General features: G+C 43.5%; 1 protein-coding gene across 4 annotated transcripts in view; it reads right to left on the reverse strand.

Annotated features, from left to right (window-relative positions):
- Window positions 1–14,627: 14,627 nt before the first annotated feature.
- The window catches only part of ULK2 (unc-51 like autophagy activating kinase 2), a 53,348-nt gene continuing 40,648 nt past the window's right edge, over window positions 14,628–27,327 (reverse strand). For all 4 annotated transcript variants that reach the window (XM_050928775.1, XM_050928773.1, XM_050928776.1 and 1 more), the window contains 10 exons: window positions 24,433–24,719; window positions 24,123–24,316; window positions 23,476–23,585; window positions 22,468–22,620; window positions 21,466–21,674; window positions 20,413–20,591; window positions 19,265–19,383; window positions 18,625–18,782; window positions 17,450–17,585; window positions 14,628–16,520 (listed from right to left, as the gene is read on the reverse strand). In XM_050928775.1, the coding sequence (XP_050784732.1) occupies window positions 16,453–16,520; window positions 17,450–17,585; window positions 18,625–18,782; window positions 19,265–19,383; window positions 20,413–20,591; window positions 21,466–21,674; window positions 22,468–22,620; window positions 23,476–23,585; window positions 24,123–24,316; window positions 24,433–24,719 (1,613 nt within the window). In that variant the 3' untranslated portion in view covers window positions 14,628–16,452. The remainder of the gene's footprint in view (window positions 16,521–17,449; window positions 17,586–18,624; window positions 18,783–19,264; window positions 19,384–20,412; window positions 20,592–21,465; window positions 21,675–22,467; window positions 22,621–23,475; window positions 23,586–24,122; window positions 24,317–24,432; window positions 24,720–27,327) is intronic.

A 27,327-nucleotide genomic window follows, 5' to 3' on the forward strand; every position in this document is an offset into this window, starting at 1 on the left:
CCACTCTGTAAGACCTGCCTTAATCCAGCTGTGGCTTCTGCAGCCCATTCTGCTTTTCTTAGGGCCTGATTTTCAGAAGCATTGAGCACCTGCAGCCCCATGACTTTATTTGGAGCTGTGGGGACCAAGTACCCCTAAAAATCAGCCCCCACAGATAGTGAGTCCCTGCCTCACTATGTCTACACTGTAGCTGGTAGTGTGCCTCCTGACCTGGCAGACTGACTCCAGCTACTGCGCTAAACATAGTGGTGTGGAGGTTGTGGAATGGGCTAGCCCCTGGTGTTTGAGCCTCCCTACCCACCTGGGTCTACACTTGGGTCACTAGCTCATGCCATAATGTCTACAGTGCTATTTTTAGCTTGCTTGCTGGAGCAGAGCTAGCACATGGCTGTCAGGGAGGCACTAACCCAGCTGCAGTGGGGACACACCCTAAAGGCCTGAGCAGCAGCTATGATATAGAACAAGCAAAAGAAAGCGTACGGTGTTTGGATCTCAATTTCACATAGAGGTGCAGTTTCAGCTGTCCTTGGGAACAGGGGCACTTGATGGACAGCACCTAGGGGGCTGATGCAGGGGCCTAGGGCAGCAACATGACCATGGATACAGGATCAGGAGTAGACCGGAGGCAAAGCCCTGCATTTAGGCTGGAAGGGAGGGACTAGGTGTAGGAGAGCTGGAGATAGAGACAGACAAGGGTAGAAGCGAGAATGCAGGAGCCATTGCAATCTAGGGCATGGGGTAAATTACTCTGCAAATTTGCAAACAACACTAGGGCCCTTGCAGGTTCAGGTATGGCTAACCCAAGGGGCCTGTTCCTGATCCTGAGTCAATATTTACAGAGCATGTAGGGCTCAAACAGGTACAGAGGCATTTACACGGAGCTACTTCACCCCTCCCAGCAGGTAGAGCCGCAGCTTGGCCCAGGGAGTTGGCATCACTGCCAGTGCCCTGCAGCTGGTGACAAGGCTACTAATCCTCTGCTCATTAACTCTGAGATCATTAAGTCACAAGATTATGGCTGCAGTTGGGGAACATTTATCAGGGGCTAGAGAGACGCCTGAGCACCAAAGGACCCTATGTTCATGCAAATAATAGCAAAAACCTATGGACAACACGCCAACAGAACACAGCTGCTTGACCTAGGGAACTCTAAGTCAGTCTATTTCAGAGTGGTCCATGGGGTACCAGCTGCTCTCTTGCCAGTTCCCAGGGTCAGGTAGGGCAGCTGACAAATCTGCCCTGCCCATGTTCTGTCCCAGACTTTGGGAATTTATTTAAACATATCCTCCCCCACCCCCTCGTGTTTATTTAAATGCTACCAAAACCTGTAAATATTAAGAATGAATTTATTTTGAAGTGTGGCACCATTCGCTCTAGTGGCTAGGCACCCACCCTGCAAAACACAGCTTGATCACTGCAAATTTTACAATGATAGGAGCCCCGGGTTATAATGAAGCCATTTGTGTTCATAGAACAACTTCACTGTAAATGGAGACTTCATTCAATCTATTCTATTAAAACAATACAAGCATTTCATTCTTTGTCTCTGTATGTCAGAGTTTACTAGAAACAGCTTCCACTATGTAAAAACACCTAAGCAAGAGGAGGAAAGCTATTCCTGCAGAAGCACTCTTCCTTGCCTGAGAAAACAAAGGGAAGATATTTCATAGTAAATAGCTGCAGTGGTTCCCCTTCCCTGGGAGTAGGTAGTTTGCTATTAAGCTTTAACAAAAGTGGCTTGTTATGAAAAGACATTACCTTAAATGCAGCTTCTCCCTGGACTGCTCGACAGCAATGAGTGCAAAGAACACAACCCTGACACCTCCCTACTTTAACTTCATCCCTCCCACTAAGGAAATTTGGCCACAAGCCCAGGGTCACCTGTATAGTATCTGCAAGAAAACAAACACACCCTTTTACATAATTGGGGGCTGTTAATATTTAGTTGCCAATTATTTTCTTGCCTATGGTTCTTGGCAGGTTCTACAAAGTCCAAAGTACATAGGCACTTAATACCTTTCAGGATCTGGGCTAAAGTCCCATTGGAATTCAGGATCTGGGCCACTGTTCCCACCTTGAGCTCCTCAACATTTCAGTTCCCACTCTCCTTAAAATCTTAACTCCATTCCCTCCAAGTCTCAGTCTATCTCACTCCATTTCCTGGCTGCATCTCAGAGGATTTTCTTTCACTGCACCTATGTCCGAGAGGAGAGATTTAAGGAAGAGGGAATAGGCAGAGAGGGTAAAGAAGATAAAGACAGGAAAGGAAGAAAAGATAAGCAACAGAAAGAAATGTTATGATTTTGAGGAGGGAAGATTACAAGGAATCTCCATACAGCTCTAGCAACATCTGACCCAATCATCTGTAAACCTGTTTTCTAAGGGGTTTCTGCTCCCACAGAAACTTTTTAATTCTCCATTTTATTTTATTTTTTTTGGGGGGAGGGAGGGTTGAGAGGGTTTGAAGGAAAAGTAGTTTCCAGTGAGATCATGTGAGAAGAGTCCGTCTAGGCAATGCCCATCTGCTTCGTTCTGTCTGAATGACTGCGATCACTAGGCCAGTGAAAGAATGAACTTTCCAAAGCAGACAGGTGCACAAAAAATCGCTGTTGAATGAGTCCTCCCACATATTTTAAACACCAAACTAGGTCAGGCAGGTTGTTATTCTTTATTTCATGTATTACCATGGCACCTCGGAGCCCCAGTGGCATGTGCAGTACAAACACACAACAAAAGATGGGCCCCTGCTCCAAAGAGCAAACAAATCTAAATAGAAGATAAGAGACGAGATGGATGCAGATGGACAGTGGGAGAGTCCATGGAAACAATGAGACCGTATGGGTCAGCATGACAGGCAGTGCTTTCAGCACACCAAGAGCCTAACTCTTGTCAACTGTTTTGTAGGCATCACATTGGAGGAGCGATTTGAAGGCGGATAATGAATGTAGCGTATGTTTGATGCAATAAAGAGGCAGCCAGTGGAGGGATTCAAAAAGAAGGGGGACACGGTCAGTGCCACAGGCTAGGAAAACGATCCTTGTAGCATCAAACCGAATGGGTCTGAGCAGGGCGAGAGTGCATTTGTCAAGACCACAAGAGCGTGTTGCAATAATCAGGATGCGAGACGATGAAAGCCTGGATGACAGTTTTGGCTGGGTGGATGGATAGGAAAGGCCGTCCCTTAAAGATGTTGTGCAGAAGCATTCTGCAGGACTTCAATGCAGGCTGGATGTGAGGACCATGGTATAGAACAGGTTCTCCCCTGGCCTCTCGCAAGCTGTGAGATTCTTTACATGTGGCCGATTGTTTTCAAAAACTGGGCAGAATGTCACACTGTTGAGAGCAAAGAAAATTGAAGAAATCACTTCCCGTGAGTAGTGTAGGCAAGGGGAAAATGACCCCTGTAAAAAGTGAGCCTTGAAACCAGCTTCCATTTGATACTGATCTGTTCACTCAGTTCATAAATATATGCAGATGCTTCTCTGACTTCTGTTTGATGGCTGAATGTGAGACGGCCAAGCTCTGAGGAATCCATAGGCTTGTGGACAGGGCTTGGGTCACTCTACAGACAGGACAAGTAATGGCCTGGAGAATGCAGCAGCCACTTATGTGCATCTGGGAAGGAAAGGAATTTTCCCAATGTTTTGGGCAGGAAATACCCTAAACCGTGTACAGTGAAAACACAGGCTGAGGCAAGGAATGGTTGGACTGGCTGAAATGTCTTGATTTCCTCACATAGCCAAAGAGTGCCTCTCGGTCCTTGGTGAGCCTTGATGTGCTGGGTCCACGAGGCCAGAGTGAGGAGCTTGAAGAGCTGGCCAAACTCGCATAGGGAGTTTTCGTTTTCCGTGGCCCCAGCCTCTGTATGGCACGTTCCTTTGTAATGCCAGGGAAACTTACCAGTCCTGTTCAAACAGGATCACCCCAGTCTGGTTAGGATTATGTAACATATTGACTCAAGTCCAGTGCACTCCATAGTCCCCTCATGCTGGAGTGAATCAGAGCTGTATGTTCGTGTAAGAGGCCCTGTTGCATAAAATTGTTAGTAACTCATCTTTGTACAGCATCGTCCACCCCAAAGCATCTCAAAGGCTTCAACAATTGAAACTCCGAGTATATACAGATGGCTGACCACACCCACCACTGTGATGCAGCCACCTCTGGAGGTTTAACACAAGCCAGTTAACTATGTACAGCAACATTATACAACAGTTTTTGACAGGAGGTAAATACTCCAACAAACAGCTGAAAATGCAGGTGGTTTGTGAGGAAGTAGCATGTAATCACCTTAACTGGAATTTGGCCAAGACACTTGTTAAAAACAGGTGTGTTAACTCAGTCACATGCAGAGTGCATGCCAACGATCCAGAAGAGAATTTGGGAATTGGGACAGGGCGTGACTTACTTTAGGTACATTTCTGAACTTTGCTTTTGTTGCTGTGCCCTGTCTGAACAGCTCATTTATAATTCTCGATACCAAGGTTACTCAAAATTCTCTCCAAAGCATCAGTTATGACACATTGTCATATTTAGCATGGAACATCCTAGGCTGAGGAGATTAGCCCAGTTAGGACCCTAAATAGCTTTGTGGATAAGGGCCCTAGACGAGGTCTACACCTACAAATTAGATTGCCCGACCTGCATTGCGCAGGGCTATGAAAACTTTTGCACCCTGTGCAGCGGTTAGGTCACCCTAACCCCCAGTGTAGAGGCAAGCAGGTCGATGGAAGACCTAGCTACTGCCTCTCAGGGAGGTGGATAGGGTGACCAGATGTCCCGATTTTATAGGGACAGTCCCGATTTTTGGGTCTTTTTCTTATATAGGCTTTTATTACCCTCCATCCCCTGTCCCGATTTTTCACACTTGCTGTCTGGTCACCCTAGAGGTGGATTACCTCCATGGACAGGAAAATGGCCGTGGTTGTAGCAAGTGTCTGCACAACAGTGCTACAGCAGCCCAGCTGTGCTGCCGCAGTATGGCCATACCCTTAGTGCCTCAAATGGGGCTTTAGGGGCAGAGACGTTTGTGGCCAACATGCTAAAGATCAAGCCAAACCTAAAACCTAACCTGGCTGTAACTGCTAGGGTCGTTGGGCCTTGGAACCTGCATCAGTCTTGCCCACTAGGTGGTGACAGAGTGCTACAGGTTCTCCCATTGATCTCCTCACTACTGGCCCTAGTCAGGGAGCAGCCTAACCCCAGCCAAGTGCTACAACTTTACTCCACCCTGGCTTTTGGCTTCCCCTGCCCACCTCCATCCCCTCCACGCGCCAAAGGTACCTAACGTTTCCCCAGACGGTTTGGTGGTGGTTTGGTTTTTTTGGGGGGGAGGGAAAGAAGGAGAAGGAATGCAGAGGCAGGGAAGGGTTTTATGGTTTTTGTTGTAGCGAGTACACTGAAAAGCACCTGAAGACTAGCTCTGATCACAGCAAACAAGCCGCAGATTCTAGTAGCTCCTTTGCCTGAGCTCTTCATTCAGACGGTACCAGGCCCATTTCCATGTTATGTGAGGCAAAGGGATCTCGGATCAGTCTCACTCCACACCACATGCAGATCTGGAACAGGGAGCTTGCCAAGTCGGCTGCTTCCTGCCAATCCAGTGGGAGTCTTCGCTTCTGCCCAGGCTCCAGGCTCAACTCACGAATCTGGCAGGCTGGAGCTGTCTGCACATGAGCATTGCACAAGCCGTTGCGTAAATCCCAGTGGCAAAGAGCTTGGTGTGGGAAAGATTGACGGGAGCAACTGCCAGCAGCTCTACAGGATGGAAAATCTGTAAGCCAAGGAAACTGCTTACATGCTGTGATTTGCACTAAGAGGAACGGTCACTGAGCTAGGGCTGGGCTGGCTTTTAGAGAACGCCCTGCAGGACTTCAGAGTGAAGATCTGAGTAGCTGAGACTGTGGCTTCCATGGAAGTTTCACCTGAGTAAAGATTACAGTATCAGACCTGTTGTAACACACACATCTCCAGAGCACCATGACAAACTTCCCTCCCCAGAGGCCCCGTCAGAATTCAGGCACCTCAGTCTGAACAGATTGGAGGGAAATCAGACAACGAATTCTGCTGCAGGCAGAGCAAAAGTCTTTCCCACGCCGAGCAGACGATTATGGGCCTCTGGAGAAGGCCACGTAAGGTGCTCTTTACACTCTATGCTTCAGAGAGAGGGAATGGTGCAGTGGAATAGAGTTTGTTTCTCATCTGTTTTTCCCAGAGTGTCTTGAACAAGCGAGTCTGTTCCTTGGAATATAACTGGCCTGTTAGCCTAGGCACTATTATTAACATTACATTAGTGCCTTGAGGTCCCTATGCTCGGCCCTGCGCACAGGCTGAGACACCAACTGAATGGACGGGACAGAGAAATGGTGGGAAGAGAAACAGAAAGGTGAAGAGGCAGAACTTGGGTCTCCTAACTCTCAGTCCAATGCCCTGTCTGCTAAACCACACTACTGCTCTGCCATGCCTTGAGGGACAGCTGGGCTCAGTCACTGCTTTCCAGCAACTGCAATGCTAAAGAGGCAGCATGTTGAGTCCTTGGGGAAAGAGAAGGGCCCCATGTCCCTCTCACTGACCCCTCGAGCTGTTAAAAGCATCAGCAGCTGCAGACTTTTGGGACGTGGATTTAGAAAGCATCCAGCATCTCTAGAGATCTGTGTAGCCCTCCTTGGGTGGCAGGCTGATTAGACCGATGTGTGATACAAGGAGAATGGGGGAATCCTTGAGTTGGAACATGACAAGAACGCATGCTGGCTTTTTGAGGGCTTGCCCGTGGTAGTTTCTCACTGCTAGCAGCTTGGGGAATAATCTGTTTTTACTCAGTCTCTAAGACACAAGGCAGAAGGGGTGTTTGTGGAGAGATAATTGAACTCCAGAGTAATCATAAGGCAGGCAGTACTGGGGTGCCAGTGATATAATTATGGCATCATGTGACAGGTTTTATTGAGTATCAGAGGGGTAGCCGTGTTAGTCTGCATCTGTAAAAGCAGCAAAGAATCCTGTGGCACCTTATAGACTAACAGACATATTGGAGCATGAGCTTTCTTGGGTATTCACCCACGAAAGCTTTTGCTTCGTCTGTTAGTCTATAAGGTGCCACAGAACTCTGCTGCTTTTACAGGTTTTATTGAGTGCCTGAACTTGAGAGAAGCCCTCTTCCCCACCAGACTTTGTTCTGGCGTCTTCTCCCCTTGGACCAATTAGCAAGACTGTCATCTTCCATGCCCATAAATTACAGGCATGCGCAGGGTTTGGAGAACAAACCCTTCTGTGTTGTTCTCTTTCCCCCTCCCAGACGCTGCTCGAGATGGCCTGGAAAAGGAGTGGATGACTCAGGAGTGTGGGAGCAGGGTACAAAGCCTTCTCCCATTGGCTCTCATCATGCCATTAGCTTGGAGGGAGGTGGAGTTCTGAGCATCGTCTCTGCCACTGTTACAGTACACATCTCCTACACCTTCCCTCGACAGACAGACTGTTTGGCCTCTTCCAGGAGGAAGGAGAAAAGCAAGGAGAAAAAGAGAGATGAGTGGGGAGGAAGGGAGCTGCAACCAATAGCAGTTGGAAGCCAAAGGAACAAACAACAACTGCAGTGAGCCGTCTCTCAGACTTAGGAGAGCCATGATAAGCAAAACATCCCGGGAAAGGCTCTTAGCAAGGGTTAAGCCAAAACCACAGTCCAGCAATGGGCAGGAAGTCAATAAGCAGAGAAAGGGCAGGGATCTGCCTGAAAGACAGACCACATCTAGTACTGTGATGTAAATATGCAGATCCCTCTGGGGCCTCAGTTTCTTCCTTTGCTTTAGGCTACATCATAACAGAACAAACATGAATTTGTGTACAGTGGGAAATATTCAAGAGACAAGCACTGCCTGGATGTAGGGTGACCAGATATCCCGATTTTATAGGGACAGTCCTGATTTTTGAGACTTTCTCATATAGGCTCCTATTACCCCCCACCCCATCCCGATTTTTCACATTTGCTGTCTGGTCACTCTACCTGGGTGAGACACAAATACATTCTCACGGTCTGCTTGAAATTACTCCAACTATTCCCTCCATGCAGTGATTCTCCAAGAAGAAAAAGATTCTGTTCCCAAGGGGCTGGGCCAAGGCCAGCTGCATTGTATAGGGTTTTTACAGGTTTTCCACTGTATTCCTAATATTCTTTTGAAAAGGGAAGTTTGCCTCCTTTCAAGTCCTCTTGCTGGAGGCAACACTTTATTTGCAGCTGCCTAAACACAGAGCAGAAGTAGCTTCTAATGGAACTTTTCCCTTTGCCAGTATGAAGTGGATGGCAGTTGGATGTCAGTTCTGTACGGATCACATTTCTCCCCACAGCTCCAATTGCTTACCAGGCCTGGACTTGAACTTTGGTCCTTGCAAATACTCTGCTAGTTCACTGGCATTTTCTCACTCTGCATCATTGCCATGCTGACATGGGAGAAGAGCAGGAGGCTTTTCAGAGTGAAAAAGGAGGTAAACAGTTTCTTTCTGTGGATTTTTACTCCAGCCTGCTGCCCCCGAGTGAAACAAGTAAAATAAAGGAAGCCTCCGAACTGGGGCTTGGGTTTGGGTTTGGCTGGTGAATTCGCTACCAGCAGGTTCAGTTTTGCCACAGACATTCACTGGTTATTTCTGTGGATAAACTTTTTGGGCCCAGCCAAATTCTATAACCTCCTCCCCATTCCCATAGTTTATTATGCTCATAAGAGATGCATTTCATTGTAGTTCCATGCTACTATATGCACTAGCTTCTGTCTATAGCTTTCTTCTTATGGTGTGTGATGTAGCATGGCCAGAGGGCAGCAAGAGAGTGATGGATGGGAGATATGTAAACCCCAGGATGATGAGAGCCTTATTCCCTGTAGAGCACCAGAAACCAATTAAGCCAATTAGAGCACCTGAGGCCAGTCACCTGATAAATGCCCCCTGCTTCAATCAGACAGTTGGAGGAGCTGAAGCAGAGTGGTGTGGTGTGGGAGCAGAGAGCAGTTTGGAAAAGTGCTGTGGCGGGCCAGAAGACCAAGACCCTAAGTAAAGAAAAATTCGGCATGTGCAGAGCAGAGGGACTCTACAGACACAAGGGGTTGGGAGAAACTTGGCCCAAGTGGAGAGAGGGCAGGAAACCCCGCAAGCTGAAGGGCTGGAGAGGGAAGTAGCCCGGGGGAGGAATTGCTAGTTCACGTGGTTCACTGCTATCCCTAGGGCCCTGGGCTGAGACCCAGAGTAGAAGGCCCAGGTCCCTCGCTCTCCACTCCCCTTTTCTGGGACACTAGTGGGACAGTTGATACCCCAGTTCAGGGGTGAGAAATGGTGCCCTGAACCCCCACAAGAGGAAAAAGCATAGGACTTATAATAGTGCCAGCAATTTGCCACAGGTGTTTAAAAAATGAGGTTTGAGATGATCCGTCAGAGAATACTTGTTGAAAGTTGGTCCTGGATGGATACAATGAACTCTGCTGGGATGGCTTAAAAACTACACTTGACTTGTGTCCAGCAACCTCCAAGGCTAAGCTGGAGTCACTCGACTACCAGCCTCTGCCTCCCTGTTATCACATCATGTGAAGTGAAAATTCCTTGAATCCATCAAGCATGTTCTTCCAGAAACCTGTGGTGCCAAAACTTATCCAGGAGGGGCCAATATTTCCTCTCAGAGGCAGGACCTCACGCTGGAGTTCCATGCTGCCTTTGTCAGAAGCAGACAGGATTCACTCGTCACTGGGGCTAAAGCCTAAGATCACCCAACTTCAAGAGTTCTCATATATTGTTAACAAAACTCACTAGAAACGACACGGTGCAGCTGTTGGAATGACACTCACTCCAGAATATAGTCACACCCTGTTAAACAGAGATCTGATGACTGTATACACTCTCTCTTTAAACAAAAGCTCAGTGTTGTAAATGATTGTTTTGTTTCTGATATTTATATGGCAAGGATTTGTAAAGCTGTCAATACTTAATGAATAAAGAGTGTAAGAAAGTTCTTACTCTGGTATAGGCCTATTTCTGGGTCATCTTCTTATGTCAGCCCTCCTTAGGCCTGGGGCCTGGTATGGCAAAGCTGAAAGCTTACAGGCCCCAGTGTTGCATTACAGCCTTACTTTGCCAATATACATTCATCACTCATAAAGGCTTGTCAGTCTTACACTCCTATCGTACTTAAACCTATCCATCACATAGTACTTTATTATCCTTAGCCACAACAATAAGTCCTCTATTAAGTGAAAAAAAATTGGCTACATATGGAACTTGTTAGACTTACGCACCATGATCTGCACCGGCTTCCTACATATTTCTGGATGCAATCCAAGATGTTGATTTCAACCTACAAAACCTTATAGGGATTGGGTCCCGGTTACCCTAGTGAGCCTCTCTTCCTGGATGATCTCAATTGCTGTGAAATTGCATCAGCTATAGAATATGTCCAGTTTTGAGTCACCAGATGTGTTCAACTTGAGATCACAGGGCAAATCCAATCTGCGTTCACAGCCTTTTCTGGGGGGAGGGAGGGCGGAGAGAACATGCTTTGGTTTTGGAGGGGTTTGGCAGGACCCTAGACAGTGATCCTCAATTTGTGTCTTTTATAAGTAGGGCCCTACCAAATTAACAGCCATGAAAAACATGTCATGGACCGTGAAATCTGGTCTTTTGTGTGCTTTTACCCTATATGGCACAGATTTAATGAGGGAGACCAGTGTTTCTCAAACTGGGGGTCCTGAGCCAAAAGGGGGTTAGGCAAGGTTATTTTAGGAGGGTCACAGTATCGCCATGCTTACTACTGTGCTGCTTTCAGAGCTGGGTGGCTGGAGATCATTTAAATCATTAAAAAGGGGAGAGAGAATAAGACAGAATATATTATTGCCCTTATATAAATCGATGGTATGCCCATGCGTATAGATGTGGCCTCCTCATCTCAAAAAAGATATTCTAGCACTAGAAAAGGTTCAGAGAAGGGCAACTAAAATGATTAGAGGTTTGGAACGGGTCCATACGAGGAGAGTTTAAAGAGGCTCAGACTTTTCAGCTTGGAAGAGGAGACTAAGGGGGGATATGACAGAGGTGTATAAAATCATGAGTGACGTGGAGAAAGTAGATAAGGAAAAGTTATTTACTTATTCCCATAATACAAGAACTAGGGGCCACCAAATGAAATTAATGGGCAGCAGATTTAAAACAAATAAAAGGAAGTTCTTCACGCAGCACACAGTCAACTTGTGGAACTCCTTGCCTGAGGAGGTTGTGAAGGCTAGGACTATAACAGTGTTTAAAAGAGAACTGGATAAATTCATGGAAGTTAAGTCCATTAATGGCTATTAGCCAGGGTGGGTAAGGAATGGTGTCCCTAGCCTCTGTTGTCAGAGGGTGGAGATGGATGGCAGGAGAGAGGTCACTTGATCATTATCTGTTAGGTTCCCTCCCTCTGGGGCACCTGGCATTGGCCACTGTCAGTAGACATGATACTGGGCTAGATGGACCTTTGGTCTGACACAGTACGGCCGTTCTTATGCTCTTATGAGAATGCTGTTAGTTGGGCACCCCGCTCTGAAGGCAGTGCCCCACCAGCAGCAGTGCAGAAGGGTGGCAATACCATACCATGCCACCCTCACTTCTACACTGCTGCCTTCAGAGTTGGGTGGCCGGAGAGTGGTGGCTGCTAACCAGGGGCCAAGCTTTGCAGGCAGCAGCACAGAAGTAAAGGTGGCAATACCATACCATGCCATCCTTCCTTCTGCGCTGCTGCTGGCTGCAGTTCTGCCTTCAGAGCTGGGCTCCCGACGAGCAGCCGCTGCTCTCTGGCCACCCAGCTCTGAAGGCATCACCACCAGCAGTAAGGTTAGCTGTACTGCAACCCCCCCTACAATAACCTCGTGACATCCCACCCCCCATCTCTTTTTTGGGTCAGGATCCCTACAATTACAATACCATGACATTTCAGATTTAAATCACTGAAATAATGAAATTTACAATTTTTAAAATTCCATGATCATGAAATTGACCAAAATGGACCATGAATTTGGTAGGGCCCTATTTATAAGGGTGCATCCACAATGCAAGAACTACATGTTGGCTGCCTGCCCAAGCTAACTTGTATCTAGCTAGTGTGGGCAAGAATAGGAGTGAAGACTGGGGGGCCAAGTATGTACCCAAGTCTGTGCTGGGCTTGTGTGGAAGCCCGTGCTGTCTTCACTATCCTTGTTACCCATGCAGCTGGATTCAAGCTAGCTTGGGTTGACTAGCCGGTGCCTAGCTTTTGCTGCACAGACCTACCCTTGGCATCCATTGTATCTACAGAATTGTCTGGGTGCATTAAAAGAGTCACAAAACCAGGCCAGAGAGGCACAAGATGGAAGAGATGTAGTCACAGAAGGTACAAATCCAGGAAGCTGGCCAGCATACACATGGAGATAAAGGAGAGTCAGAAATAGCTTCTGAAATTCCTGTAAAAAGAAAAAGGCTTTGAAGAGCCTAAATGAATAAAAGCAGCTCAGTTCATTTTCTGGTGTCACTTGTTTTGGGGGCAGTGGCTGACCTCGTTTGTGAGAGCAACATACAGTCGTACAAAGCAACGATCTGTAGGCATTGTAGACAGCTGGAGCAATGGAAAATGTGAACGCAAGAAAAGAAAAGCAATTGGTGCAAAGATTTGAATAAGACTCAGCAGCAATGCTTGCATTGAGTTAGCTTTCAGCTGAAGACAGGGAGAGTCTGCTGCCTACAAAAGGCAGCACCAACGTTTAGCTAGACTGGGCTCCTACTGAATAAGAGATGTTCCTAAAGGGGATACTCAGATATGCCTTGCTGCTCTAGGGTGCAGAGTAGCTAAGCATATGCCCTCTGCATTGATTAGGTCAAGTAAAGGTTGAGGCATTAGAGAGGATGTAGTTTAGGATAAAAGGAGACTTTAAAAACTGCCAAGGAAATTTTGGCCATTTGAGAAGATAGTGTCAAGCAGATTTCAAAGGAGAGGAAATTAAGAGTGAAGGAGGGAAAAGTGGAGATCAAGCTACAAAGGAATGAGGTCTCCTGGCAGCCTGGCTGTCTGATGTTCAAAGCATCAGCAGGTTCTGAAAACAGCAGCATCCAACTTTCTTTGTACTAGGGAAGGAGAAAAGCTGTCTCCCCCCTTTTCTGTCCTGCTGGGCAAATAGAGTCTTGTCTTTACTCTTCCTCAATCTCCCCTCCTCTCTGAAATGCAAGTCAAAGAACGAAGATACTTTTCAAAGTATCAATTGACTCAATAATTAGTGCCTCAGATTTGACCTAACTTAAAATGCAGTACAGGAGGGGAAATATTAATAGAAAAGAGAATATTTTGAGATCTCACTGGTGGGTTAAAATACTCTGTTTTGATGTGATCTACACAATGAATTTAACCAGAATTCATTGTCTGCACCAGAGGGAAAGAAGGGAATTCAGCTTTCCCAAGTAAAAAATAGCAAAGTCAGAACATAAACGGGTTTTCAAGATGCTCAGTGGACATTATGCACTATGGAGAGCAGAAAAAAATGTAGGTAGTACTAACCATGATCCTCTTAAGGGAAGATAAAGACCACTGCATCTGAATTAGAAATACAGTACTGAAGGGGTGAGGTGTTTCCCCTTGATTTTCGTTTTTTTTAAAGGGTGAGAAAAGCTTCTGGTAGAATCAGACACTTGCTGTTCAATGGAGAGAACTGGAGCTAGGGGACAACTTCAGAGACTCTGTGTCGAACGTTTACACAGAAAGACAGGCCATGTTCAACGCTGGCTGCCTCCTCCTCCTGGAAACCAGCAAACAAGAATGGCCCTTTCTTCTCCCTCCTGTTTGTGCAGCTGTAGACTGTTGGCAGGAGCAGAGGGGAGAGAGAGAGAGAGCCTGAATTCTGTGAAAGACAGACAACAATGAGTTCTTGGGAAAAGCTGCCTATCTCCCAGACCTTTGTATTAGGGCCAGATGCATGTTCAGCTATTCCAGCAGCACACCGTGCTCCTCCCTTTCCATTTTTTTATAATTAGGGTCCGGTTCCGAGCAGCTTCTCTCTTTTTCTGGCAAATGCTGGAAAATCTTGATAGTATAGCAAAGAAAAAACAGCCCTTTCTCAGCTACTCTGCCACACTCCACTGGGGAAGCAGCTTCAGCAGCACAATGGAAAGGACTAAATTTTGCAATTTTTAGCAGGCAGAAATGTCATTCAGAACCAGCCCATCTATCAGGTGTATGTAATTACATGTGTTTCTAGCAACTCAAACACTGAGCCTCTTTGCTAAAGGCAACTAACAGGCATTTCACTGAAAGATTTCCAGCTCTTAGCCAAAAATCTGTTTAGCATCTTGTTTTTCAAATCCATGACATTTTTTAAACAAATCAAGGTTAACGGGTTTTGCTTTAAGGAAAGGTAGCTCCAGTACATGTCGTGCTGGAGACCATTCTGTCTCCAAAGAGGTTGAGCACAAGCAGCAATGCAAGCTCCACCACGCTGCTCTGCCAACATGCCTCAGCTGATTGCTGCCAGATGCAGCCTGTGAAGCAATTTTAATCTCCAGGGCCTGTTCAGTCCTTGATTTAAACACTAGCCAATATTGCAGTGTTTTCTGAATATAAGGTCCCCAATTATAGTGCAAGATACAAACTAAGGTTGTACCACAGAAACACATCTGGTGTCAGTCTTTATTTTACCTGAATATACATTTATACAGACCATAATAAAAAGGCTATTATGCAACAGTTCAGTGAGTTATTACCTAGTTTCAATAATAATGCATGCAGTTACAAAGGAGAGGTAGAAACACTGTATTAAAGACCTAAAAATACAAACATTATATAAATAAACACTTTCAAATTAACTGTTGGAATTTCATACAGATAAATAAGGGTAAAAGTACATTACTTTGTCAAAGTAAAGGAAACACATGGTTATCAGTACACTAAAACAATATTGATGTATGAGAACTGTACAACTTTGTAAAATAGTTCAGACCACGGTATCTAAGAGAGGATTAAAGTGATTTTGTCCTGGAGAATGGTTTATTCAAGTATTCAAGCAGTTGAATTCCCCCCTCCCCCCTCCCAAAAAAAAGGCAAAAAACCTTCCAAAAGTACAATATAGGAACCATTTCCAGAGAAGATGATCTGCCTAAATACTTTGTGAATTGCTGTTCTGATGATCTAAAGGGATGCTTGAAATGATAAATGCCTATGAGGCTATGGGACGCTTCGCACCTCTCCCTAAAAATGCACTGCACACACAAATACCCTGATTTTTCACGCACTGTATGTAGAAATCCCACATCACTAAATCAGCATCCCAATTCCAAACCTTATTTCTAGTCTCACATGGCTCTTAACAGAGCCTCTCAATTTACAGTATTTGTTCTAATACTGTCCAAGAAACAGGATACAGACAGCTGTTGTTATACTTACAGAGACTGCAGGCAATAATGCACATACTGCATGCACAAGCAAAGATGCAACCAAACCTATATAGAAAGCAAACAGCCAGCAACTCAAAACATTTCCATTACTGAGAAAGTCTGTAGCAGTAGTTACTCAAGTATTAGATAAATAGGTATAAAATGGAAAGGTTCACAGGAATACAAGTTTTTACAGTTTGTCTGAAAGTCTTCGACAAGCTACATTTGGAATTCTGAAAGGATTTTATATACACTGAAATAAAACTTTTTCAGCTAAGTCCATTGTGCCTTTTCTCTTGTTTTTTTTAAATTAAATTAACAGTTCTTCAAAAATGAATGTACAGTTGCTTTAGTAAATTAGTGCAATACAAACTGTTTTGGAAGAAGAACATCTAGTTGTTTCTATATCAGCTGATAAAATTGTTTGAGTATTTTGAAGAGATGGAGCAAAATTTCTTCCATTGACCTCTTCCTCCCATTCTTTAAAAGTTACTTACTTCCCACCTTTCCTCTATTCACTGATGAGCTATATTTACAAGATGTAAGCTTGGATCCAGACAAGCTTAGCCACAAAAGCTTCAAACTGCAGGTTTATACATTTGGAATTTCATACCCTCATTCAACAGTCTGATACTGGCAATTAAAAAACAGTCCTCCACAAACCTTTGAGTGGAATCTCCCTATGAAAGCTTTGTATACTTTGTGAAGAAGGATCCATTCTGAATAGTCCTTTATAAGGAAAATAAAACTGATCGTTGTAGTTAAAAGTACACGTACCAAGTTCAGTTAGAAACGTGAAAACCTATTTCTTTTAAATTCTGCTGCTAAGAGGAAAAAGGGACGAGTGACTTTATCAGTAAGGCAGATTTTCTATAAACGTTGTACTTTTGGATTTTTTCCTCTTTGAATTTACTGCTGTTTCTTTGGTAGTCACCATAGAACTTTAAAAACTGTCTTCCACAGGGCAGTGGGACAATGACAACAAAAAGTAGCAAAAAAAAAAAAAAAAAAGGTACAATGTCACTGAGTGGTCCCTTCTGTTCACACCACCTGGTCCTTGGGATACTGCTACTGTTCATATACAGCCACTGTACTATAGCAAAGTGCAGAGAGCCGTCGCTCAATACTAGATTTATCTGAAAAAAACCCACAAATGTTAAAGTACAGTCAAGTTCTGAACACATCAAGCGTAAATTCATTTCAGTGCAGAAAGAATAAAATGATTGCATCAAAACGGACATGACTCTTCAGGTTATATAGCACCATCAGCTAAGGACGAACGCTTGAAACCATCCAAACTAGCTGCTCCTCTCGTGCTTGCTGCTTTTATAGGCTACGCCTAACCATGAAATTACAGATTTACATATATTTAATACATACACAAATATAAGTGCCCATCTTACACTCTAGGTGCCTCCCCATGAGTTAAATATACAAGGCAGATAATAAATATCAGCCAAAGGAAGTTCAGTTGCATTCAGAGGATTTTATTAAAAAAGTTAAACAGAGAGCTCAGCACAGGGATTTCTACCCACTGTTTGTGTTTAGTCTTGTTTCAGAAGTTCAGCATTTATCCTTTGGATTTACTTTTTAAATTGAATTTATTACAAATCTACTTTTACCCTTCATTCGTCCAGTTTTCCACTTTTGGAACATAGATTTGTTCCTCTGAGTTCTTACATTTTAAAAACTCTTGTCTTAGTCATCAGTAATAGCTTCCGCTACAAGTGCAATACTGCAAAAGGCTTTGTGCCTTGACATGCTGCAGCATTTGCCTTGTGAAGAGGCTTTGCATGGATTGCCATGGATCGGCAAACAATACTAGAGGTGAAATCCTAGCTCTCCTGAAGTCAATGGCATAACTCCCATTGACTTCAACTGGGCCAGGATTTCTCCCAAAATGTTAGACCCGTTTATTCTGTTCTCCATAGCCAGATGTTGCTATTTTTATAATAAAGAAGCACTTTATGCATTTTGAAGAGAAGTAGATGATCAAGTTTTTTTCGCTCTCCAGAATTTCCAGTTACTACCAAGGTACACAAAATACACTCTCCAAATAACTTACATTTGTGAACGTTTTCTATATCTGCAGGGTCCTGCAGTATCTTAGTTAGTCCTTCCAGCAGCATGGCTGCTTTGTGGTATCGATATGTAATATCTTCTGTCTGCTGAAACATCTCATCTAGTGCTGCTGACTGAACCTGGAAGCATTCATTAGTATTAGCTATATGAATTGTTCTAAGCAAATACTATTATAAAAAGTTGTCTCAGAGAACTGACTGATTAATGAGCATCACTCTGTGGATGCTAATTAACAGTGCTTCTGTACCTTAAATATGCTGGTCTGGTTTTACAATTTTTAATATAATCTTATGGAGATGTTACAGGAGAGTAAGTTTCTGTGTGCCATTAGGTGAACAGAGTCCTGCATGTAGAGACTGTGAAATGCTTTATGACCCTTCACTATTAAGCACGGTACCGTATATACGTACATTTCAAATTGTAACTACTCACATATACACACCTGTTATCAAGCTTATCTTATTTGTGAGGGAGACAAGCTAATTCGTATGTGGCTACCGAGTCATGGAGGTAAAATACAGTGGATACTTGCCAAGATCTTATGTCTAACCCCACTATTTATCCATTTCCATTTCACCAGAACTTCCCCTTATCTGAAAGTAAGTCAGTCTCCTAAAGTGATACAGTCGTTGCACCTTTTTCCCGGGTTTACCCAAATATCTGTGTACTCAAAACTTGTCAGATACACAGATACCTTTTCCCCATGTTTCTTTATTAACATTTTTATTTTCTATAGACCTGCTGACACACTTGTCCAACCTAGGAGTCCCCCAACTCTAAACAACTCCCTAAACTAAAACCAGCTGATTGGGAAGCTGTGCGTGTTCTATTTCTATGCACCAGTAAGCTTTATTGTGTGATACTCAGGCGGACAGAAGCCCATCATAGACTGTACAGCTTAGCACTGCATTTTGTAGTATCTCTATACAAAACCTGCTGATGTGTGGGAAAACCTCAGAGCAACTGTATCAGCGAGGCACTTCAGAAATGATCTGGGGGAAGATTACATCAGCCCTGGCACGAACGGGATTAAGGCCAAACATGCAGTGCTATCTCGTTAGATTAGAGAGATGTGTGAGAGGAGGTTGTGCCCATCACAAAGTGTTACTATTTTTACTGATCTCAATACCCTAAATGCAGGTGAAAGGAATGATTTACCATTTCCACAGCACAGTTGTAGATGAGTTTCTCTGCGGTTACACTGTTGATTTCATCTACAAATCTTTGTTTGTCAGAGAAGAAACGATTCAGCTTTTCTGTCAGCTTCTTACACATGGTGATGCAGAATTTGTATTGTTCATTCAGAGTTTTGACAACTGGAGAAAGTCAGTGTTAAGAAAAGGTTAAAACATTTAAATTGAACTTTACAAGGTAGCTTTCTAATCAAGTGAGTGTTTATCTTTGTAGTTTTATTTTACCATCTACTGTGTCATTTTTGCTGTCGGGAGAGTATTATCAAATAATTTTCACTTCATATTAATAATTACCCATACCCTAACCACTAACAACATCTTTTTGTCATAGTAATTAAGCAATTCTGTGTCTGCAGTTCTCTCTCTCCAGAAGTGCAAGTAAGCATGGTCAGTTCTGGAAAGTGCTAAGATACCTCTTTGCCCAGCTGATTGAGTCGAAGTTTCCTTAGTCACTAGTAGAGCAAGAAAGGAGTATGGTGTTTGGCCACAGTGAGATCCTGAATGTTTCAACTTAATTCTTTTCACTGATGGGCCAAAGAAATGTCAATAATTCACAAGGAAAGGAAATGAAACTATCAGTGTCCAAAAGCAATGGCTGCATATACCTTGTTTAACAGCAGTGGATGGATTCAGTTTTCCCGATTTGATCTGTGCTTTGGCCAGATGCAGAGAAGATGCTAGTAGCTGTGCTGCTTTCATATATAACACCAGCTGCTCTACTTGTCTAGAAAAAAAAATTTTTAGCATTGATTTTTTACAGATTTTCTTCTTTGTTAAATAAAGATATTCAACCCACAGCCAGACGCTCAGATATTAACCAGACACCCTCCCAATGGCTCTGCTCCCCACACTATGTGCTGGCAGGAAGTAACTGTCAGGGAGTGAGGAAACAGGTGTACAAAAATGACAAAGCACCCCAAGTCCTCTGTGCAGCACTGGTTGTGAGAGATCCCATCTCTCTGGCCAGGAGAGAGTGCACATATAAACTTTGCTTTCATGTGCAAAACAGAAGAAACCCAATTTGTTGTTTGTAGGTTAATTACATGAGGCCAATGTCCTTCCAGAAAGCTCCTGCTTGCACTTTTCTCTTGAGTGTCCTTACAACCACCCCTCCACCTCCCGCCCAGGGGTTACTTTCAGAATTACAACATTTAGGACCATCACACACATTAGGGTTTTTTTTTTTTTTTCCCCTGCAGGAAGGGAGAAATGACTGAGATTTCCACTCCCATCACCAGCATGTTCACCTTATTTCTCCTCACTTCTAAAGGTTTCACATCAGGACTGAGCTGCTTCTCCAACAGAGGCTTAGATGTGACTCCTTTTGGAACTCAGTATTGCTGCTCTTGGTCAGCCAGAGATGGTTACTGACGGAGTCATGCAAAGAGCACCCTTTTCCCCATAACTGAGGGTGTGAAGACTGGAGCTCAGATTCCCAGGCATGACAAAGCGTAACACTGCTCCAGGCAGCAGCCACCAACCTTGCCCTCCACTCATCTTGACAGCTCAGAGGGAAAAAAACCAACACCCCCCCAAAAACACTTTCCCTTTTCCAGGATTCCTAGTTCTTCATCTGCCACTCTATGGGCCTTTTTGCTTTTCAGTTGTTAAAAAATGTTCATACTACCACCAAACGTTCCCTAAAGCAGAAAGGTCACTTCTGACAAAGTCAGAACGAGGATTGTCATGAGCAGACATATGAATTCATCTGAAATTCACTAATTCTATAACAACTACTTAGTCAAATACCTACCCCCATTCTTTGCTTAGCTGGCTTATCTGATCAACAACCACACTCTCCTGAATCTGATACAATGACACTGCAGAGGTGCACAGTTCTGGGTTTCCTCCCCGTACGGCTGTCAGGTCCAGTACACATTCTATAAATGTCAGCATCATGTTCAGATGACGCAGTGTATCTGTATGCTCTCTCTGTCAGAAGGAAAAGAGAAGACAATTTAATCACAATAGCTGCCATGTATTTGCCATATGGCCTATCTGGGGAATGGTCAGCATCTTGGCAACACTGTGCAACGCACACAGGATTAATACTAATAGCAGGAGCTCAAGGACTCACTAGCTCAAAGAGTATCGAGATGAATTATCTTGCTTTTAAAACAAATCTAAACGTATTGCAGATATATGCTAAAACCTTGTAACAAAGGCCCAAAGAGTCAGGACACTGAGCTCTAAGTTTGTTGAAACCAATCTGCAGAGTGACTAAAGAACTCACAAGCGGCATGTATTTATTATTTTATCAGCAACCACAAGGATGCTAGACCCTTGTATAGGAGAAACCAAAAGAAGTGTTCAGCTTTTATTGTATAACATATTTGGTATCTAACAACAGAGTTGATCTAAAGCTTCAGTATTTAACATCTGCTTTACTCCAATTTAAATTCAGCTCTACAATCATTAGGTTCATTGATTAAAGTGCTGGCACAATTCCCTTTTTGCTGGCTTTGGACAAGCAGTAAGCTATGGCAGGGTGTGCACTGTCACTGTCAGCACACATGTAACATTGATTTGGCACTGAAATAGTGTCCTATCAGTGGAAAGCTTTGTTAAACCAAAGTAGACATGCTCATTTTGTCCCCTATGAAAATACAGGAGATACAATGAATAACTGTCAGCTAGAAAAGGACAAACAGATAGGGAACTTTTTTCAAGCTTTACAAAGGAATATTGTCCAGTAAAAAGGAAACTATTAAAAGCACAATTCAGGCAGATGCTCAGCCATATTTCCATCATTTCTAAGTAATCATTTATTGGCATCAAACATGACAAAACATTATTTTTTCTGTACCTCCATTAATGTTTCCTCAGGCAGTTCAGGAGCTTCAAAAGTGATAAAACCCTCTAAGCTGGGAGGTGAAGTACCATACGACATGTACTTCAGACTTGGAGCTGCCTCTGCTCCAGGAGGAGAAGAACCCATATAAATACCGGGAGGGGAGCCCATATATACACGGCCACTAGTAGAGCAGAGAGACCCTCCAGAACTGTTTGATCCAACTATAAGAAAAATAAAACACATTCAATCCAACAGCTTGGTCCATCTGGCAGCTCTGGGCTAAAGTTAATAATAAAAGATAAAGCAGAAGCCACCACAAATTCACCTGGGGGAGTTTCTCGTTATGCTTTATATCGTCGGTCCAGCACCTGAGCAGCATTTCTTATTGGACAGTGAAGACTTATGAAATGGGCTTTGTGAGAAGAAAAAAAGTGATTGGCTGACAAGGATTCTGACTGCAGGTACCCGGTCAAAATCAACAGACAGAATCAAGTTCACAAAAACACCCTTATGCAGATCTGCTGGACATCCACACTTCATATGGAAGAAGGCATTTAGCCTGTTGGCTTCTATATTTCAAAGCACACACTAAGGCGTGCTGGAATCCAGTACACTTGCAAACCTTATGCATTATTCCTTGCATACTGTGTATGACCAAAGGGCAGAGACGGGTTTAAAAATCTACTTTTTTATATTTTGGAACAAACAACTGGGTATGCCACGGAGCAGTGTTCGATCCCATCGCAGACATGGCGCAGACTGTCACAAACGTACACAGTAGAATGTTCAATTAGCAACCCCACCCCTCTCTTGAGGAGAGAAACTCAGAAGACCTAGACTGACATTCCTCTCTAGTCCTGACTATTGTTTGACACCTGCTACAGCATTGTCCTGTGGCCTTTCTGTGCCATGCACCTTACAAACACAGGAGAAGAATCAGGTCCCAGTTCCAAAGAGCTTACAAATGTAGGCATTACATTTGCCAAAGAGACATTGTTTTAAGGAGTGTCTTACCTGAAGTTGTTCTAGTTCTGAGGACCATGTGGGTGCAAGTAGGAGGAGTAGCACTGTTTGGAGGGGAACCCACAGTAAACATTACTGCCCTAGAACTTGTTCCAGTTCCCATGGAAGGAGGTGCCATTGCAATTCCACAGGCCCCTGCTGGAGCTGAAATAAAAGGTTTACATGGTATGTTAGTCCTTATGATACAATACACAGCACTTTCTGAAACAGAGCCAGACTTTGGACTAGACTGGGCAAAAATGAGAGCATCTTCAAAGTCTGACAGCATATAATACACATGCCACAAGTAGTGCTGGGCCACTTGGCTGAACACAAACAGAACTAAGATGCACCCTTAGCTTTTCACATCTCCTTCCAAGTTCCACTTGAAACTAAATTTGCTCTTAAACTCTTCTCTTCGGGAAGAGAACTGGAGATGACTTTTGAAAACCTGGAGACAGTGCTTAGACTCTCTGGAAATAGATGCTATAGAAAATAAGACAGGCAGGAAGGAGGCTGAAAAAAAAAATCAGGCCTCCATGGATAGCACCCTGGTTTCAAAAAAACTGTTGGTAATTCTAGCCATAAGGTTGGTACAGCATCCTCTGTTGGCTGGTTTATGGAAGGCACAATCACTAGCCTTAGAAGATAAAACAAGCCAGCATGATGGAAGCTAACCTTCATGAGAAAACAAGCTGGAATAAGAAGATGGAGTTGTAACCGAGGTAGTGAAAAAAACCCCAAATGAGCGTACACAGCTCTGATATTTTTTATAATTAGGGCAGTTCTGGGACGCTACTATTTACAGACAGTGCCCAACTATATATGGTGCTTTATAAAGATATTCAGCATAGACATGCAGAAATCTTCTGAAGAGTTTATGTTTGTGTCAAAGTATTATTAGAACCAACATTAGTGTTCGTGACCAGTGAGCATGTCCATAAAAACTCCTAATACCGATGGAATGATAATTTGGCTGTATGCTTTAAACTACAATATCTGAATTAATCTGTTCTTTACCTGTATCCATTGGTCGCTCAGTATTGAGGCTGTCTGTGCTGCCCTCATATAACTGGCCACCAAGGATAGTCTTCGCTTGCTGATCTGACAACTTCCCAGTACTGACAGATCTACACAGAAAAGCAAATGAAAATGAAAAAAATTCTCAACGTAGCCTCCTCTGCACCTCATAACTGACTGTGGCTTTCTGGTAGATGTTACACATCTGATTTCAAGAATTCTCTGTAGTATCAACACTGGACTTACTGAAATAAAACTGACTACAATCGTGCAAAGACCCCAAAGGTTAAGATGGTATTTCAAGTTTAGCCATATTAAGTTTATCAGAATTCTGAAGTAAAAGCTGGAAGGAGGCTAACAGTGGAGACTAGAACTCCAAATTTAGATGATCAAAACAAATAAAAGGGAACTTAACAACAATATGGTGAAGCAGTCCAGGATGTCAACTCTATTTTTTTTACACTGCATGTGAGGTTTCTGTGGTACACACTAACCTCCAATGTCTCCCATAGCAAGAAATATCTCAAAACAAACCAGAGGCTATAAATTGCACGCAACAGCACTCCGGTTTCAAAACAGCATGGCAATTCTATAGACAAGTTATGCCTACACAATGTCTGCAGTTTGTAAATAGATATGATTTCTACCTGCCAAATGGAGCCTTGCTGTGCTGTTCTACTGCCTGTTTTTCACTTCCTTGTGTCGAGTGGAAGTGCGTGAAGTCCCTTGGGTCAGTCACATCTTTAGACTGCAATGGGACATCCGCCGAACCCTGACGACTAACCAAGGCCAGCAAGTTTGAGGATGCTTGAGTCTTAGGTATCTTGAAAGGAGCAGTTGCCTAAACAAGCATTGAATCTGGTTAGCATACAAGTGAGTACTCTCAGATACTGAGATAGCTGTAGGTAAGTACTATATCGTAACAATTTTTTTCAGACAGAATTAAGTTTAACAAACCTTAGTGGGAGAGCCAATAATTGTTGGTAATGGAGTTTTAAACAGCCAGTCTGAGCTCCTAGGTGATGATCCCATATGTTTTGTAGGTGATGTTCCCAGGCTGACTGGCCTACTTGGCTGTGGAGAGTAGCAATACCCATACCCTGCATATGATGGGCATACAGGGTCTGAATGTTGCTTTCGAAGTTTCTGTTTGTTCTGGTAGATATCTGTTAGAGTCGGGGCACTCTGCAGCCTGGCTCCCATCAAGAGGGACTGTGGTGACTGAGACTGTGGTACTGGAGAACCTGGGGAGAGGCACCAAGAAGAAAGTGTGATTCTGCTAGCAGTGGCTTCAAAACAGTCCTACAAAATATGAAACATTAAGCGACTCTGAAGTTAATCTGAAAGGACAGGGTTTTATATCATTGTGAGATATGTCTGTTCATCAGCTGGCAGGAGGAGTGGATTCAGAATGCCAACTGCCCGAACTAAAGGCTAGACGTACAGTGAGGAGTGATACACAACATGGTCAGTCGTCCAAAGGGACAGGATTTCAAGATGACAGCTGTACTGGCTGCTTCAGGACCTCTGGAGAGTTGAGCCATAATAAATGAAAGGGTCAGCTCGAACAGGTACAGCACACCACGTGCTTAACTCTCAATTAAAGCAGCCAAGAGCCCAGATAAAAGAAAGAGTAATGGAATTACACTACTGTTTATAGTATCTGAAGGGAACATTTTTTAGGACAGTATCACTGAGAAGTTACTTTAAACAATGACAGTAATTACTAAAGGAAAGCTTTTCAAACATAACATTAACTAAAGGTGGAAATGGGTAACAAAAAAAAGCACAGGAAGTGAGGAAGGGAACCCACCCTTCTGACTTTTTCCTATTCTGATAATCTTTTGATAATAAGTCACAATTTTTATTTATTTATTTATTTTTTAAGTTTAATTAAACAGTCTCCAATCATAAAAGGCAACTCATCTCATGGCTTCTGCAAAGAATGCAGATACTAACAGAACAAGGTAATGCAAAGAGCTATTACTTCAATTATTTGTGTTCTACCTTACACCAAAGGGAAAATTTCGTAAAAACCCTCCGTGCCCAAAACAAGTCCACTCCTTGGCACGAACGTCAGGTTTTTCTTGTGCAAACCTAGACAAAGTAACTTTAGGACCCATTTGGTTAAATAATGAGCTTTGAGTAAGGAGTATTATCTCAAAAGTTGCACCCAAAAACAAGTGCCCTTCCTAAAGGAACTATTTTCTGTCTGTGCAGCTGATGTTCCAGATGGAGCATTAAAATGTGATGCTGTAAGTTCTGTGTTCCTAATGGGAATGCAACTAGTTTGTTAATATCAAGCTTCAAACGCAAAATGGCCAGTTATCAATGCCATCGGTTATATTGATTGAAATTTGATGGCATCCTCTTCTACTTCAGATGAGGTATTGCACCAAGTGAGGATTGTACATAATACTGACGTCTCATGGTCACAGCCTTGATGATAACACATACCTCTTCACAATCTTAAACAACTCTGACAATGAAGTGCTAACACTTTTACTTATCTTTAAGTCAAGTTGAAGAACTTTGAAAATACACCACAGTGGTTAACTTCTTTGCTTGTTTTTCATGCTATACTGTATAGTAACGTGGCAATATATCTGTTTCTTAAGAGGCAGCCAAATCAACAGTTTTTTGAATTCAGGTTCTGTTTCATAAACTGGTGCATCCAAAACCACTCATCTTAAACCTTCTTCCAAGTTCATTCAATTAAGTGTCTGTAACTATTTAGCCAATTCTTTTAATTACCTTATGAGGCCTACATTCACTATAGTTAAAGTGACTGTGACCTACCTCACCTTGATTTGATTCCATTCCATTAAGCAATGACTGTTTTGGAAATAACCTGCTTGCCCACAATTCCAGAGTGCTCATGTCAGATTCTCCCCCTGAATTCTCAGTTTTCTGCATATAAAAGTCAGGGCAATTGCCTGGGGCCACAGGGGCCTACACAAAGCTACGTTGCTCTGGATTCAGCTTCAGCCCCAGGTGGCAGGGCTCCAGGCCACAGGCTTCAGCCCTATGCGGTGAGGCTTTGGCTCTCTGCCCTGGGCCCCAGCAAGTCTAACACTGGTCCTGCTTGGCAGACCCTCTGAAACCTGCTCGCGGCCCCCAAGGGGGCCACGGACTCCTGATTGAGATCCACTGGACTAGATAACCCTTGCAGTCCTTTCTAATCCTATGGTATTATTTCAAAATAAGATACCTAACATTTTAGATAGTTCAGACATAAGTGCCCCTTGAGCAGGAGAGAAATGGACCAACACTGGTGGCAAAGTCACTATTTAAACTTCAGTTAGAAATGATGTAGTGTGTTCTTCTGAGCAATTCTCCTGTATCTCTTTTGAGTAGTCCTTCCATAGGCCCCATCTTAAATAGTATCAAATAAAGCATCATGAATCCCGATCTTCTTCCTCAGTTTGCTGCCTACATGCCCTAATGATTTATGATGAACTAAGTTTATTGCATGCCTAGCAACACTAATGTCAGACACTAGTCAGTTCCCTGAGGGAATGAGGATGGGAATGTTGAACACAGACACTAATATTTCTTGCTGCCATTTCTCATGACATGCTGATCCATCACAACCACATTTCGAGAAGAACTTCACTGTTACAGATTATATTCCAAGTTCATTTCCATCCTTGGTTAATAACCTGCAGGGGACCAGAATATAGAGCTGTTCTTTAATATTGTGAACTACAGAGACGAGTCAATTTCTTATGGTCTTGCGGACTGACCACAGGGATGGAGATTGGTGACCTAGGTACTTTTCTAAATTCTAGAAACTTACCATGTAACCTTCGGTAAGCCACTTGGGGGTAATGGGGCACATAAAGCGAGACT

This window comes from Gopherus flavomarginatus, chromosome 19 (assembly GCF_025201925.1).
Source record: "Gopherus flavomarginatus isolate rGopFla2 chromosome 19, rGopFla2.mat.asm, whole genome shotgun sequence".
NCBI classification, from domain to species: domain Eukaryota; kingdom Metazoa; phylum Chordata; order Testudines; family Testudinidae; genus Gopherus; species Gopherus flavomarginatus.